General features: G+C 40.6%; 2 protein-coding genes across 2 annotated transcripts; one reads left to right on the forward strand and one right to left on the reverse strand.

Moving 5' to 3' along the window:
- The first annotated feature begins 113 nt into the window (after nucleotides 1-113).
- On the forward strand, nucleotides 114-3,707 carry LOC120789757 (UDP-glucuronosyltransferase 2C1-like). Its single transcript, XM_040126731.1, has one exon. The coding sequence runs from the start codon at nucleotides 2,109-2,111 to the stop codon at nucleotides 3,705-3,707; it is 1,599 nt and encodes a 532-aa protein (XP_039982665.1). The 5' UTR covers nucleotides 114-2,108.
- Nucleotides 3,708-8,717: 5,010 nt separating this feature from the next.
- chrna3 (cholinergic receptor, nicotinic, alpha 3) lies at nucleotides 8,718-15,889 on the reverse strand. The gene is made up of 6 exons (XM_040128422.1): nucleotides 15,824-15,889; nucleotides 15,135-15,274; nucleotides 12,562-12,606; nucleotides 10,517-10,626; nucleotides 8,961-10,161; nucleotides 8,718-8,846 (listed from the first exon to the last, which is right to left on the reverse strand). Exons 1-6 carry the CDS (start codon nucleotides 15,882-15,884, stop codon nucleotides 8,718-8,720), a joined length of 1,686 nt encoding a protein of 561 aa, XP_039984356.1. The 5' UTR covers nucleotides 15,885-15,889.
- Nucleotides 15,890-17,778: the final 1,889 nt, after the last annotated feature.

A 17,778-nucleotide genomic window follows, 5' to 3' on the forward strand; every position in this document is an offset into this window, starting at 1 on the left:
TTAATACAGTGTTTTACTGTAGAAGCTGAGTGCAGTTATTTACTATAGATTTGCAAGGTATTTTGGCAAATGTTTCATGGTAATAATATTTTTTTTAAATGTAAATCTGAGTACAGTAACATTTGGTGAGTGGAAAGAAAAATAAAACCAGTCAATTGATATACTACATATAATAAGAACTCTATCATTTGATATGATAAAACTCGACATGCAACCATGTCCTATACATTTTTGTCCACATTTCACGAATAATTTCAGTACATTCATTTCACCTACTATGAAGGCATCATAGATTGGATATTCCTATCTGGGTCTGGTAGAGATTCATAGATACAGAACCTTTGCATCGTTCTAAAATGTTGTGCAGCTGCTTATTTGTACCACCTTGTGTGAATTCTTTTATGGGTCTTTTGTTTGTATGTAGCAATATCAATACAATATCTCACTCCGCTTAACGGAGGTACAGTATGTTCATACAAAATCACCATATTTTGATGGGAAAAACAGCTTTGGTGAAACGTTCTTTTTTCAGCCATGGCTTGATATTACAGGACATTTTTTTAACATATTAATTTTACTTGCATTTTTGTTGTTTGTGCAATCATGTCCACGGTTTTGACTTCTCCATGGACCCTCCCCCCTCAAACTCCATTGCTGTGTAAGTTAGAGCTGCAGGGGCCATGCTAGGCAGGGGCATAACTATGTGAGCTACTAGGTAACTTAACTCATGTGAGCTAGCACTGACAGCTAGCATTAGCTAACAAAATATACCAAAATATTTTGATTTTGCAAACAGACACCATGAATAGGACTTTGTATCCTGCTTTGGATACTCGCATGTAGCATATGAATAGCTTTGTCTTTTTTATCTTACAGAATAGATATCATTCTTTTTGGGAAGGCAAGGTATTCCCACTGATGATGAATTAACCATGAAGTAAAAAACTCTTGCACTGAGAAAATACTGCCATAAAAACCAGTTCAAGTAGCTGGCAAGATTTGCTCACTAATAATATTGTATCATAAGCATGTTTCGCTGTTGTTGCAATTGGCGAGTTACCACTCACACGCTTCTGCTAGGTTTGGAATGACTATATATTGATAACTAAACTGTCATTACTCCACATTTTAGATTCCTTACTTGTTTAAGTCTTACAGATTACATTTTCCTCTATGAATTGAAAGTTGTAGAGTTATTTTGCTCATAGAAACCTCTTAAAACAATTACATACATTTTATTCCTGTTAAACCTTTTAAAGTTGCATCATGTACACTGTATGCATAGTATATACTATACTGTATTTTTTCAGTACATTTTGATAGCAAGTATGATGATGTTTTTAAAAGGCAAAGTGTCATGGTTAGTGAAGACTTCGAGAAACTCTGAATTCTGAATCATGTTCTTTTCAAACAAAAACTTCTGTCTTTTACAAATTCCAACGGTAGAATGTTTTTTGGTAATATCACCGTAAAAGAATTACAGTGATTGGTTTTACAGTATGCTAAAAACTACTATTCTTGCTTCTACTTTACTGTGGTATGATGTACAGCAAGTAGCTGGCTAATTTTTTTTGCCAGGAACATTGTAATTTTAATTTCCTTAGCTCTTTCATCAAGGATGTACATCTTCTTGGTGACTTTGTATGAACATACCTTTGAAAATCCTCCTTTAAACAGAGTGAGATCCTACATGCAATTAAAAAAAAAGAAAAAAGAATCCACAACAGAATTCACACAGGGCAGAACAAATATGCAGCTGTAACCCGATTCTGCCCAAGGCTTCAATAAAGGGTCACATTGTTCTTCATTCAAGTAGAAAGGTCCAAAGAAAAGCTTAATGATAATCCAATTATGTGAGCTCTCCTGGAATTTGTGGTTACGCATTCGCTGGTACCTAGGATATTTTACACTGACATCTAAGGAATAAGCATATGCATGCTAGGAGCTACTTCATGTAAAGCAGGTATGTTACAGATCAATCTTGCATGTAATTTAATATCACTGAATTCTCCTTTATTCAAATGTACTGTTATGGCATTCACGGTGTTGACATCCAGAGTCACCCTGAATTATGTTCTTAGTGTATTTCCTATTCTTTCAGGTTAAAGATGCCACCCGATGGAAATACAAAAACATTTTTTCTCCTTTTATCTGTGGTGTCCTTGACACTGAGAATATGTCATGGGGGCAAGATTTTGATTGTTCCTTTAGAGGGAAGCCACTGGGTGAACATGGATATCATGATCAAAGCTCTCCACTCTCGAGGACACTCTGTTGATGTGGTACGAACCGATAAAAGCTGGTACATCAAGGATGACTCTTTGCACTACGAGACAATCACGGTTCCTGTTACGGAGGCCTTTAATCATTACTTTATCAACCCAATCCTTAAAAAGGTAATTGACATAGAAAGGGGGCAGAGCTCTGTTATGAGCTTTGCGAGTTTGCAGGTTGAGATGTTTACTGCGATGTTTGACATGCACAGAATAATGTGCAAAATGGCCACTGTTATGTTTCAAGATAAAGACTTGATGAATAGTTTAAAGGAGAGAGAATATGACCTGGTCCTTACTGACCCGGCATGGGGTGTGGGTATACTGTTGGCTCATGCTCTTAAGCTACCTCTGGTCTATAATGTGCGGTGGATAACTAGCGGAGAGGGACATTTGGCCATTGCACCTTCTCCTTTATCTTACATCCCGATGACTGGCTCAGGGCTGTCAGACAAAATGAGTTTCATACAGAGAGTCAAAAATCTAATTTTCTATGTCATTTGGCAAGCTCAGGATGCATTTTTGATTGGCCCTCAGTATCAAGCTGTTTGTGATGAGTTCTTTGGCCCAGAAGTCAGATACAGTGACTTATTACAAGGAGCAGACCTGTGGCTCATGAGGGCTGACTTTGTGTTTGAGTTCCCTCGTCCCACCATGCCTAATGTTGTGTATATAGGAGGGTTTCAGTGTAAACCTTCTCAACCACTCCCTGAACGCTTGGAAGACTTTGTGCAGAGTTCTGGAGAGCATGGAGTCATCATCATGTCTCTGGGGACTTTTGTGAGTGAACTTCCTGCTGACATGACAAACAAGATCGCTGCAGCTTTTGCTAAATTACCCCAGAAAGTCATTTGGAGGCATATAGGTGACAGACCAGCCGCTCTGGGCAACAACACTTTACTAGTCGACTGGTTGCCACAGAATGACCTCCTAGGACATCCAAAGACTAAACTATTTGTGGCTCACGGGGGAACAAACGGACTTCAAGAAGCTATTTATCACGGAGTCCCAGTTGTGGGTCTACCTTTGTTTTTCGACCAGTACGACAACCTACTGCGACTGAAAGAGAGAGGAGGGGCTAAGATTCTTACATTAGCCACGGTGGACAAAGGCAACAATTTCTTGGAGGCCACAGAGGAAGTCCTGCACGAGCCCTCCTACAGGATGAACATGCAGAGACTCTCCAGGCTGCACAGAGATCAGCCAATGAAGCCGCTGGACCACGCCCTCTTCTGGATAGAGTTTGTCATGAGACACAAAGGTGCGGCCCACCTGAGAACAGAGTCCTACAGACTGCCCTGGTATTCCTACCACTCTGTAGATGTCGTTCTGTGTTTCCTGGCTACTATTGCAGTGATTACATTTCTTCCCCTTGTATTTTTCAAACATGCATGTCTTAAGAAAAGCATTGAAAGAAAAACAAATAAAAAATGACAAGGGGCTGACCTCTGTCCTGCTCTTTCTACCAACAATACCATTATGTTGTTTAAGATTATAGCTCAATTACATGACGAGAAAGGTTAATTAAGTTCATGTTACAAATTAAATGTAAAGCCGTCTTCAACAGCATCAATCCATTACATTTTCTGAAAACAAAAATATATCACGCTACATTGCCCGTTGAGGCCCCGTATTATGACTGGGTTGCATATCAGAATCTTCACTTAATAAAAGGAATTTCTTCTTCTTTTTTTTCTATGCAGGATAATGGTTGGTTATGTGAGGTTTTCCCCCAAACTGTGCAATAATGAGAACATGCCAGCCTCTTCCAAGGTAGGGCAGGGTGAAAACCGCTGTGACACAATCTAGATTCAGTTTTAGCAGGCACAGCAAGCACTTGGAAAAGCCGATTAGAATAAAACTGAAACATTTGCTATCTGATTGGAAGTTTGTTTTCAGTGCAGGATGCTAATACCTCAGTCACTCATTATAAGAAACTTAGCAGATTTTCCAGCTGAATGGCATGTAATATGGGGGATAGTTTTTCCTTCCAAAGAAATGCTCTGGTATGTAGCATGGTACATGTTCCGAAGGAAAACCTGGAGTGAAAAAGAACACCGCAGAAATATTTCACACATATGACAGAATTCACATGTCAGGACAGTTGGAGCCACTATGTGCTGAAGTTGAAGGTTATATTTACAACTTTGCCTCCCCCTAGTGGTAGCATCAAAAGAGACACTGTGGCGGACAGCAACAGCAACACGGGTACTTCCCAGCTTCATCCTTTTCCATCTACCCCTCCGTTGTATTTCCCACAGGAGAGCAGCAGTAAAGAGAGAGGGGAGGAAAGCATGGAAAGCTGACAAATATATAAGCTGCTCCCCCTGATTGGTAGCGCATCAGCCGAAGCAGTCATTACAGTCAGTGCCACTGACAGAGCGACTGTCTTATCACAGAAGGTCGTTGAGCTCTTTGGTTGAACTATTTGGTTAATAGTGGATGCAAGCAGTGACTGTACAGTACTGATAAGACAGTTTCTAATCATTACAAAATGAGAAAACAAAGACGGAGGCCTTATACACTTAAGATTTTGAATCATTGCCACATATTCTAAATGCATTGCATTACTATGAAACATTCAGACATTTGATACACCTTTAATGAAATGTATTAAAAATATCTATTGTCCACATGCATTCTCTTGAGAGATTTTTTTCTTTGGGGGGCTGGTTAAAACAGAGCAGAACCCAGCTACAATTACGTTTTCTTTCTAAGTCATCATAGGTAATTTTATTATAAAGTCCCTGGAGTATGTCTTTACTGTAATTCCATTTTCAGCATGCCGTCTTGTGCTTCCAGATCCTCTGCCTATGTCTGCTCCTGCTCTTCCTCCAACTTGTCTTCATTGGCCTGCTGACTCACTGCGCTATAAGAAATCACAATGTAAGGAATATGCAAGCCCTTTGATCAACTCACTATTGTTTGAAAATGTCAGTGCCAGATTCACTTGTGTATCCACTACATTATTTTTAGTGTAAACATCGGAGGCACACTTCATAAAACATAATTTCGAAGTAAAGCCAGTGCCATACACAATAAGAGTTACATCTAAACACTAAAAACTGATTTTTTTTTCTTTTTTTTTTAAAGTTTGTCAGTTGATGCTAGTACTAATTTGTGATTGGTCATATGCCTTTTTGATTTCCCTCTAATCATCCAGCCTTGTTCGTTTGTGATCCAGCACAGACGCAGACCCGGTAATACAATCAGGGTTATCACTCCATAAGAGACAGTCCCTCGGATAAAAAAAACTCACTTGAAAGCAAAACAGACATTATGAACATTACTATGTTTCAAAAGACTCTTACCATTTGAATAATAAATAAATAAATAAATAAAGTCTTACTCGAAATTAAAGCACTATCTGGAACAGACAAACTTAAATCCTTTTTTGTTGCATGTTGTACCCCTGAGGAGTTGATATCCTCACCTTTGACCTCGAGCAATACAGCGTTATTTCAGCTGTGTTTTTTCATGCTCTTGGATGCATTTAGACGGCAGCGCCACACAGCTGTTATCATCCGAATCCCTCATGACCATCCTCGGTGGTGAAAGTCGTCTCCATGCATGTGACATTAAACGCCTGCACCTGGAGGATGGTCTCATTCTTCCTCATGTAAGACTGGATGAGTTGACAGTCACCGAGTGTTTGCAGGGTGTCGTGCACAGTACGTGTGAATTCAGCGTCGTCTGCCGCGCTGACAGTGGACGACCCAGCTACTGAAATATCTGCGGTGAGAAAATTGGCTGCACGGCAGAAGGAGAAAATGAGTGGGGGGAAATAACATTGATATACTAACCTATAACCACAATCTGGGTGATGCTGTGTCCTCCCGTAGCTACTTCAGAAGGAGTAACCACAGCTGTAGTTTCCGCTGTGATGACGACCTACTCTGTACATGGTGACGGTGGTATCATTTTGCTCTGGCCTCTGCACCATTTTTCTGATTCCAAGGCCATTCTTACAAAAATAAACATAAACCATGGAGTGTTTCTTGAACCTAAACGTGCTGGAGGTTACATAAAGGTCAATGTCATTTGTCCGCTTCTACTTTTCTGTTGGGACAGGACCCTCGCAGGAAAACTATTTGCAAAGTCCATTTATTGAGACAGAGACAAACATTGTGTTGATAAATGATGCAACACAAAACAATAATCTTGCGAACACAGCACACACGTCCGCTCATGAACGGAAGCTCACCGTTAGTTTGGCTCATTACCTGCTTTGCAAGGGCACCTTTAGTTTGCGTGCAAAAGGTCACTCAATTATTAACACAATCCATTAAATAGTTAAATGGGTTAGTTGTCAATACTCAAACAGAATAATGGTGATTGTATTCATGATTATGAGTAATATAACACCCATAGACAGCCTCCACAGCATACCTTGTGAAACCCTGCAGAGGTACCTATCAGGTTCGTTCCACCCACAGAAAGCTGAAAGAGTACACATGCAGAAACTATAATGAACCACTTCCTTTGCATTCTGTGGTGGCTTGTGACTTTGGAAAATGATTGTCAGCAAGAAAGCAAAACTCACAGTTATATCCTTAAAACACTTATACTCGTACTTTTAAAAATGTAGTACTGAACATGAGCTTCCCCTAACCCCTTTTTCATTTTTGTTCCCTTTCCCCCTATTTGTAGTCAGTTTTTGTAGCATGTAACCCTCAGAAAATATTCTCCGATGCCTTTAGAAGCACATTTATTTCAAACGTTTGACAGTTATTTGTTTGGGAGATCTCCTGCAGATCACCCCCAAGTTCTGAGTGAGCTTTAATTAAATTCATTAGCCAGGGGTTCCGTATCAGATGTGACGGAGAGCTAGTACAGTATCTGTCTGCGCTTCCCTGCCAGCATTCAATTAATACGGGCTGGATTTCCTTGTAATCACATAGCTTACCATCTGCTCTGATTTTTAGTTGTATAATAAGAATCACACAGTGACCTACTGACAGTCAGACCCCGTGCAGGGTGCTTAGACTGTTTCAGCACAGAGTTGACTTTATGTCTTTCAGCGTCAGAAGTGCGGAGATTCAGTGTTTTTTGGTAGTTTGTACCTAACATAGAGGCTGTGACATCCATCAGTACATGTCAGCCATAACTGGAGCAATAAATAAAAGCCAACCAGTGGCACCATATATTCATGTGAGAATAAGCTTACCCCTGACAACACCAGACTTGCAGTACTGTATAAGCACTGGGCTGTTACGAGGTGCTGCACATCCTGTGTAGTGAGAGCGGAAAATCTGGCCAGGAAGACTGTTCAGATGAAGAAAGGAGAGGAAGCCAATAAGGAAGCCATCACTTGCTCTCCATATTGATTGTGATCCAATCAGCTGAGTTAGCTCCAAGGGGGCTCAGAGGATGTGAAAGAGAGTAATAAACAGAGACTTGGTGGCGTCTTTGAAATTACATCTACATCCCACAGCTTTTGTTTCAAGACTCAGAAATATTTGGTATCTCAAAGAAACCACCATCTAATATTCATCTGTCGATAAGGGTATCGATTTACTGTATATACAGAAATATGTGAGTAAAACAGGCCTAAATTATTTACATTTACTTAAAATTTCTCTTTAGAAATCAAACACTTTCAGGGCATATCTAAATATATTCACAATTCACTCAATTCTAGATGATGTTCTCATAAGTCACCAAACTGCCCAGAAGGTATCTGGACAGAATCAAACAGCAGCTCTCTTAATGCATTTGAACTTTTTAAGGTTTCAGTAATGGTATAACTTTTCAAGTAATTTTACAACTGGGAATACAGTGTGCTATAATAGAGGTTATAACAAAATTGGTGACAGCCAGAAAGCCTTTTTTATCACTTGTAGTTTCAAAGATTTACCACATGATGTCACTTTTTGAGCACAGTCAACATCCTTGCTTGGTTCTCAGAAACATGGAAAGAGGTAAGTTTCTAAAGAAGAAAATTTCCTTGTTACTGAAACACGGTTAATTAGACACTGAGCTTTCTGGGAGCATAATAGGTGAATTTTTGAATATATGTTGACATTACATTAAAGTTCATCACTGTACCAATTATGCACTCACCAAAACATAAATTACAGATATTTGACTGTGTCTTTGTTTAGGGCACCAGCACCACGTTTCATCCAAATTTTGGAGTGTTGCAATATGTATCGCATTGCCATTTACTGCAAACTTTATTTTTAAACAATGAAATAATTCAATTGTCACCACGGTTGCCATTGTTCCTTAGTCAGGTTCTCAGCATTTCAGAGTCCTTAAACAATTTCAGCAAACAAAAAAAAACATCTACCTATGAAAAATAAACAGACACTGAAATCAGCTTTTGGCAGACACAGTGATCGTTTCTTCTTGACTTTGGATTCACTCTGTATTTTCCCTCTCTGAGCCATAGTGAGAATCTTACATGTAACAAATGCTGTGCAGTTCACCAGTCGGGAGTATTCAAATGTCCTCCCCGACTAATAGAGGCTGGAGGAAGAGGCCCGCTGTTCCCAGGATACACACCAGGACAAAAACCCACAGGAAGATCCTGTCAATTACCATGGCAACATACTTCCAGTCATCCTGAACCTGTGAGAGGATCACAGTGAAACATTTTCAGGGATATGGCGACAATGTTATGGTTTCTTGAAAGCTAATTTCTAATAAAAGCTATAGTCTGATGTTACGGTTACTTGTACTCACCTCCTTTGCTTCATTCTGTAGTTTCATGTTCTCCGCTATGTATTTGACACTCTCAATAGCCTCCCTCACCTCAGGGGACAGTGGCAACAGGGACATTATTCCTCCATCCAGAGACTCGGAACTGGAGCACTGACTTCCCCCTCCCACCCCAACAGCACTGCCTCCAGTCAACGCCCCGAGACACCCTAGTCCTCCGCTCCCTCCCCCAGAGTCTGCAGGCAGTTTGCTGGATCTCTGGTGCCAGCAGCAGTTGCAGCGGCCCTCGCAGCACAAAAACCCAGATCCTGCACCTTTGCCCGGGTCTACGCTCAAATTATTGAGGTTGGAGAGCTCTGTGTTGTTGAAAAGTCGTTGGCGGTTTGTCAGGCTTGATACCACGCTGGAGGCCAGGGCCTGAGGTTTGTGCTGCTTCTGCAAAGTGCCTGACGAATGAATTGCGCAGGGTCTCGAAGGCATCGTGTGAACACTGCCAGCCACCGTCACCTTCTCAGGGTCCCTCTCTGGCCTTGTCATGAACATCACGCGGGGCAGCAGTCCCAGGAACACACTCCGCACCCAGCAGGGCATGGTGTGTGTCTTTGGTGTGCGGTAGTGGACGTTCAACACAAAAACAGTGATGACAATAGAGAGGGTGACAAAGATCATGGTGAAGAGGAGGTACTCGCCAATCAGGGGGATGACTAGTGAAGTGGAGGGGATGGTCTCAGTTATAACCAGCAGGAAGACAGTTAAAGAAAGTAGGACGGAGATACACAGAGTGACCTTCTCACCACAATCAGACGGCAGGTAGAAGACGAGCACCGTGAGGAAGGAGATGAGCAAGCAGGGGATGATCATATTGATGGTGTAGAAAAGAGGCAGACGGCGGATGTACAAAGAGTAAGTGATATCAGTGTAGATTTCCTCGCAGCAGTTGTACTTAATGTCATGTTTGTAACCAGGGGCATCGATGATCATCCACTCGCCGCTCTCCCAGAAGTCCTTCAGGTTGATGGTGGAGCCAATCAGCACCAGATCGATCTTGGCCTTGTCATAAGTCCAGGAGCCGAACTTCATGGTGCAATTTTGGTAGTCGAAGGGGAAGTAGGTGACGTCAATCTTGCAGGAACTCTTGAATATGGCCGGAGGGATCCAGGTAACATCACCATTGTAACGAAGCAGGGCCTTGGTTTTGTCATCAACCTGGAAGTCCCCAACTGCACTGTAAAGAGAGAAAGAGAATAAGAGTGGGAGAACAAAAGAGGAACACAAAGTGAAGGTTGAAGGAGAAGGACATATGCAGATGAATGAGTCACTGAAGATTAAATTGAAAGATATAAAAAATTGACTATTGTGTCATGGAGATATTAATTAAAAAAGATTATTTTTGGTTTCAGTAAATTGTACCCTCTGATGTTCCTTATACGCTACTTTAAGAACATGCAAAACAAAAAAATGACCCATGCAAAATGAGTAATGGAGATTGATATAGTTTGTCATTGTGATCCTTTATCGTAAATGCACCCAACAATCAATAAAAAAGTCGAGCCAGGGTTTTTATTTGGAGTTACACTCACTTGTTGTACAGCACAATGTCTGGTTTCCATATCCTGTTGGACGGCACTCGGATAAACTCAACCCCTCCGAAATCTTTTGGATTCCATCTCAGTTTGTAGTCGTTCCAGACCTGAAAAAAAAAAAAAGCACAATGATTAATCTACGCTAAAAACAAGTCAAAGAAATTAAATGTCAGACAAAACTTTTTAACCACAAGGGCTAAAAATTTAAAGGAATATCAATAACCTGAATTGGTAAAACGGAAAATGAACAAGTCCCTGTCCTCTGTATACATGATAGAATTGGTTTTAAATCGGTTTTCTACAGAAATTTGAATGGAGTTCTGGTCACAAATCAAATCGATTAATCTAAACCTTTCCCCAGAATTTGATAGCTCAATGAAGGCACTATTTATTCAACCAAAACGTTATTAGTGATGTCAGTAAACATGAACTTATGTTGATTCAAAGACATAAAAATATATGATATATCATAAATAAACTAAAAACACCTACAAGATAAAATACCAAATATAATCTGAGCAACAATCTATGGTATAACAACACTAAGAGTGAGGCTGTGCTTGAACTAAATGCTAACATCAGTATGCTAACATGCATCTTAGTTTAGCATGTTAGCATGTTCGTGTTGGCAGTAAACGCAAAATACAGCTGAGGCTGATGAGAATGTAATAGGTTTTGCAAGTATTTAATCAAAAGGTACTGGACAAATTAACAAATTTGACCTGCTGAAGGCGCTAGATGAAAAGTCAGGGGACTGCCAAAGATGATACACTTCAACATAAGGTGAATGTGTGTACCAAATTTCATAATAATCCACCCAATAGTTGTTAATAGTAATACTTTGCCTTTTTCTAGCATGTGACCTCATGACTTACTGAGCAACATGTCTCTTCCAAACAAACCCAAAAGCCAGGATGCCACCTCTGTAAGCATAATTTTGGGGTTTTACACACACACAAAACAGCTGTATACAGCTATAAAACAGTATACTATAAAAGTATAATATAAAAGAAAGTAGTTGTTTCCTCTTGGATGATCTTTTACCATACATGTCTGCTCTGACTGATTTTAAACGTACTTTCTTGTAAAATGACCCTCGTAAAAACAACGAGAAGTCATCATCTCCATCTGTGGCACATAAACAGAGCTTATACCAGATGTGCGTGAGGAGATAAGATGGACACAGTTTACAGTCTGTTTGGATGGTTCTTTTGGCCACTGTTTTTGACCCTCTTGAGGACAGCCAGTGATCCTCATGAGACTCATAAAGTAACAATAGTAAAGCAAGCTCGGTGAGCTGTAAAAATTTCACTCAGTTAAGAAAGAGTGAGTGTCTTCGGTGTAAGATGTGGGTGGGCAGCGGGGGAAATGTACCGTTGAACATTTCTCACAGAGACTCTAAAACAACAGGCAACATTAAGATAAGTGAAACAGTGCTTCACCTCTGAGCACCGAAGGGCAATTACAGCTCAACGCTTTAGCATGAACATAGTTCCAGCACAGATGAGCATTTGCTCAGCACTTGAAATATGGAACCGGGAGGCCTGCCCCGACTCATTTGAATCAAAACTGAGTTCACTGCACTGTGCATCTTGGAAGCACAGGCACCATGTGGGACCAAGTAAATGATAAAACCATCAAGCCATACAGCAATGTTGTTTTTGTTGCAGACTTGTTCTTTATGATTATGGCATACACATGAGGTTAAATCAGGTTTGTTGATTCAGGTTCAGTTTACTGCTAAAGCTTAGGTTTCTATCACAATGTCAAAAGGAGTATTATGTACTTTGGCAAGTATGATAAATTCCAGACCACTGTCAAATTATTTCAAAAATACACTATAAAATTGATCATGAAATCTCAGTGCATTTGGTTCATAGGATTTAAAAAAATAGGACCACATGGATCGATCTGTTTAAAAAGCTTCCTCCCATTAATGATTCAAACTGTCTAGCCCCGAAGAATCATGTATGACAGAAGGCCGGATCCATACTTGATGTCCTTGCTCGAGGTCGATTTGCAGTCATGCACCATAAACTTACATGTCTCAGCCACAGATTGGTCTCCATGATCTGATTGATTTCATCCTGAAAACACAACAGAGTTGATAATGAAGATATTTAAGCAAATAAAAACAAATGAATGTTAACATTTTTAAGTTAAAGCAGGCACTGTCACAGGTAATCATCCAATTCCAATGCTCTCTGCAGGGTCAGACCTCTGTGGATTCAGAGAGGCACACCTGAGTCCTCATCGCCTGGAGCATAACACACATGACAGCTGGAGCTAGGAGGTTGCAGCACAGCCTTTACTTTTACTCTAACAACTCAGTGTTAAAGGTGGAGCAGAGGGACTAAAGGGGGGGGAGAAGAAAAACTGTGGGGGTCAGGTTTGTGGGTGACTTAGACCGTGAATGAACCAATCTCATGACCCAGTGAATAGCATTAACCATTCATGTGACCATTTAGTACTCTGGAGAGGTTCTACATGGCTGGTAGAAGAAGAAGGCCGCAGGACAATCTTTAATGGATTGGGAGAATAGTGATTTTAAAGCACTTTGACTGCTAAATCCATGGCATAAATCCTGTGCATTATCACCAAATCAGTCAGAGTGCAGCGGCACAAAAGAAATATGTTCTGGGTCAGATCTGATGAAGATTCATTTCGAAACCAGTGGGATTTTTTTTTCAACATGACATGCAATTACATCTTGGATATTTTTTTCTCTGGCAGCATGATTTTTTGAATGCTCGAAATGCAGGAGTAGCACCGTTTCATCACGTGCTGTATCTTGCTAACAGATACTGTTTATACACTTTGGGTTTTGTATGTAATAAACAAACAAGATACAACGTGTTAGTGAGCTTAAGAGTTGCAGGCATGCAGATTCTGTTACGACTGAGTAGAGCCAGGCCAACTGTTTCCCCCTTTTTCCAGTCTTTATGCTAAACTAGGCTAACCGACTATATTTTTTTAACACACAGACATGAGAGTGGTATTAATTTTCTCATCTAACTCTCGGCAAGGAAGTAAATAAGTGCACTTCCAAAAATGTCAAACTATTTCTTCAAAGAAAACAGTTACCATTTTAACCCACTGTCGCCTGTTCTGGTACCTTCAAGTTGCCCAGAGAGCCTGTGGTGAAATCCCTGATTGTGAGATGATGACTGAGGCAGCCTGGCTGATGAGCTATTGATGGTCTAAATGAGTCCATACAGCCCTGCTGTAATTGGTGTAGGCTGACCAATACCAATTGCATCTGGGTTAGGAGCACCAGGTGTGCAGAGGGAATAATAGTCATCCATCAGCACCGGGAGCTCCGCAGCCTGCCACATTAGCCAACTTAAGGAGGATGTAACAAAATATCCTTTATTTCTTTGTCTTCTCCAGATCCAGACAGGTATTCAATACTTATAAAAGTATTTTCAGAAAAAAAAGTACTGATTAGTTATACACAGGCAAAGGAAAAGAAATTGAGATGGCTTCAAGGTGTCAGATCCTGCATTATCCACTGAAGCATGGGGAAACAGCTAGCCTGCCTGTCCAGTGGTAACAAAATTTGCCTACCAGCAACTCTAAAGCTCATTAAAGAGCACGCTAGATCTCATCTGTCTAATTCATACAAAACTTAAGTGCAAAAATGTCACTCTGCAGTTTATGCATGGTTATGCACTGTGGGTAGCTAGATTTTTTCTTATACCTTTGCACAGAGCCATGCTAGCGCTATCCCCCTGCTTTCAATCTTAATGCTAAACTAAGCTAATGAGTCTCCTTAAAGTAGTGTCATATTTACCGTACAAATAATATCCATCCTACCATTTCAAACAAGTTATTGCTTAAAGTAAATCGGTTTGGATGTAACACAATATCTCTAGATGGTAAAATGTCTAAAATAAAGCAGCTCGTGAGCATCTCCTTGTCCTTCAACACAAGCAGAGGGACCAATGTGTTACAGTACAGTATATCCCAGGCTGTTCATTTTGTGAATGAAGCTGTCGACCTTGTAAAACACAACCCTTTTTGCTTAATTATTGACATCCGCCCTAGACCTGTCTGAGTCAAGTGAGTGAGCTGTCTGACCGCCCCGCCGGTCTGCAGTCAACAAGCCCAAGCAAAACCTGCCATTAAATCCAGGGGTTGCTCATCTGAAGTGGCAGTGATTGAGTGATAGAGGCTGCCTACACTGAGAGCTACTCAGACAGCTGACATCTCCCATCTTGTCTTGGCCAGACAAACAGCCACACTGCCCCTCTTTTCATCGAGTTCGCTCCTCAGTGTCTATATACTGTATGCCAGGGGCAACTGTGCACTGGCTGGGAGTATCTCAGGTGTCTCAGATGGTATCCCAATCATCCCCTTCTCCAAAACCTTGTTGTCCAAAGTCCACAGATGCATGCCCAGCCTATTTCTTGTGAGATTTAATAGCAATGAATCAGTCCATTATCCTCAGAACCTCCACAGTGACAGCTGTTTTTTTGTTATTCCTTGGTTTTTTTTTCTCTCAGGTCATGACTGCTCATTGAGCAGAATGATGTATGCGTGACTGTGGTGAAGTAGTGGCCCGTAACTCACAGCTACTATAGACATCAGAGGGAGTGAAAAACAGGCTACTTACCACTTTGACCAACTGTGACATGGACACCTCGAACTGAACAATGACTGGGTCAGACACATTTTCCACCGGTCGTATGTACTGGTTGTAGTTGGAGAATATCACAGAGAAGAGCTTGTGCTCTGCATCTGAACATTTGCCTCCTGAATCAGAGCAGAGGGTCAGACATACCGTATGTGTGTCACTGCAGAGTGTTAAGCTGGTTAATAAAAGCGTGTTTTCAGGATAACTAACTGCCAGATGATCATGTTTGTCACTTCTCGAAAATCCAAAGAAGCAGTGTCAGATTTCACCTATCTCAGTAAGATACTGAGAACAACTCTTTTAATTTTTTTTTTTTTTTTTAATCTGATAGTATTACCTTTAAGTTATCGTGCTTTGTTGCCTTGATTTATGTTGAAGTGTTGCAGTGTAATGAAAAATACATTCACCCCTTCAAATGAACAACCACAGCTGCATAAAGGCAATGTTTGTTATCTTTATGTCCCAGACTGTTGAAGTTATTTAAAATTTAGGATTTGAGTATAATGCATGAAATTAATTTAAAATGGTATTTCAGTTGCTAATTATGTAAAGGTAGCCTACAGTAAATTATATTATTATAATGAGCCTATTTTTAATATGATTAAACACGTGTATGTAAAGCAACAAGTAAGCAAGAGGTCATGTTAAAATAGTAGCCCGTTACTCACCTGACAGAAGAAACAGAAGGACGGAACATGTGGGCAAACCGAGGCAAAAACTGGCTTTCATCCTTTTTCAACTGACAGATGCAAAATGAATCCGCGCTCCACGAGGGGCAGACAGAGGAGGAGAAAGCGGGAAGAGTGAGTGAAAGTGCGCTCGCAGCTGCCGAGAGAACCAGAGAGCAGGGTGAGAGAGAGGGAGAGAGGGAGAGAGGCAGAGAGAGAGGCAGAGCCACACTGAGCCACACACCCAGTCACTAACATGTGTCTGCAGAGTCTACACACTGTCACCACAGTCTTCTGTAAAAGCTGCAGTTAACTGGATGAAGTTGTTTTGCAGTTTTATGGCAAATTAAATTAAATAGCAAGGAAAATATTCTGACCCTTAAGACTTCTTTACCCAATCAACTTCTCTTTGTGATGAGATCCTATATGAGCACAGTATCTTGGTGCAAGGTTAGAGCAGTCTCTCTGTATCTTGCTGGCTTGAAGCAGGTGGGGGCTCATTTGGAAAAGGGCCATGTAATTTCTGTGCACCAATCAGAACTTAGCAAGATTTGAGGGAGAACGTGAACAATGTTGGTGGTTTGTTTGGTGATGGTTGATCAAATCTGATCACTACACCCACTTGCTCCGGATGAATCAGACTAGCGGCGTTTTTGACCTCCTAACAAATAATACTTAAAGATGTTTGTAACTTTGTTGTTTATTTAGCCATAAGTATATAATGAAATAAAGAAATACATTGAAGTCAAATTTCCAGGGATGTGCAGATGTGCAACCATTTTCCGTGGACAGTTGACATGGACCCAGGTGGTTTTCACATATGCTGTATTTTCCTCTCACAGTCTTGAAGTGCATATTAAATCACAGTGTAGCCTGCAAACAAGATCAATAACCTCTGTGTACCGCTGGGTTGGGGTTTTGGTGGCCCTCAACATAACTGATTATTTGTTTATTGATTTGATTGATTTTCTTTCTTATTTTTTTGACAGAATATCCTGTTTTTCAAAAAATATGTCAGTATCTGATGGTAAGCCCACTTCTAATTGGGATATAACTCTGGCTTTGGCTCTGGCTTTCCTCTTTTCTGTCCTTATTGTTATTATAAGGTATTATTCTTTCTTCTGGCAAGCAGGGTGGCCTTGTGGTTTGACACTGTCCTTAGGCTGGATGATGGGGAGGTCCAAGTGCTTTTCAGCCGACCTCCACCTCACGGAAGTGACCTCAAATGATAAATAAATCCCTACCAGCACCAGGGATGGTGTCTGACAAGGCACTCTTAACACCTTTAAGTGGGGCAAGCAAAAAGAGAGCTGCCCAATGTGGGATTACTAAAGGATTATATCACATACAGATAGAAAGAAATGCTAATTTGTCCTTCAGAGAGTTTTCTTACTCGCAATCAGGGCTGAATGAAAACTACACCTGCACATAGAAGACTTCAGCTGAGACTGGTCATTTAACAAAACTGTGCTTAGTGACGAACAGTTTCCAAACATATCATGCTGCAAAGTTTATGCTGTAGATTTAAAAAGACACGGAGTGAAACATATTAATTTCGACTGAATCCTCACGTTTTCAAGGACTATATCACGGTAAATCCTTGCTGGAAACTTATAAATGCTTGCTTAAGTGGCAGGGCAATTCTCAGAACAGTGCCTTCATGCCTCTCTTCATGGAGACTAATGACATAAGGCTTGAGAATTATTTATTTACCAAGTTTTGAAGGAAGACTCCCTCAGGCTTGTTAGCATCCAAACAGATGCTGGATTATTGATGGATAAACTGTGGCAACGCACTGTCTCTGTTCACAAATGACAGGAAGTTAACAGGTGACTGTAGAAGCAATGAATGGTCCTAAAAACTGCAAACAGAGTTTAAAGTAAAGAAAGTCCGGTGATTAACGTAGAAGCTGATTGCAATCTCTTGATTTAAATGAAGGTCTCACGAAAGAACCA

The sequence above is a fragment of the Xiphias gladius genome, chromosome 1 (assembly GCF_016859285.1).
Source record: "Xiphias gladius isolate SHS-SW01 ecotype Sanya breed wild chromosome 1, ASM1685928v1, whole genome shotgun sequence".
NCBI classification, from domain to species: Eukaryota; Metazoa; Chordata; class Actinopteri; order Istiophoriformes; family Xiphiidae; genus Xiphias; species Xiphias gladius.

Bases quoted from the DNA above. Each gene is read 5' to 3' on its own strand.
- chrna3 (XM_040128422.1), bottom strand. From the start codon at position 15,884: ATGAAAGCCAGTTTTTGCCTCGGTTTGCCCACATGTTCCGTCCTTCTG. The intron at 10,627-12,561 runs GTAAGTTTATGG...TTTTTTTTTCAG, and splicing joins CCAATCTGTGGCTGAGACAT to GTCTGGAACGACTACAAACT. The intron at 8,847-8,960 runs GTGAGTACAAGT...ATCCTCTCACAG, and splicing joins TACAGAATGAAGCAAAGGAG to GTTCAGGATGACTGGAAGTA.
- LOC120789757 (XM_040126731.1), top strand. From the start codon at position 2,109: ATGCCACCCGATGGAAATACAAAAACATTTTTTCTCCTTTTATCTGTG.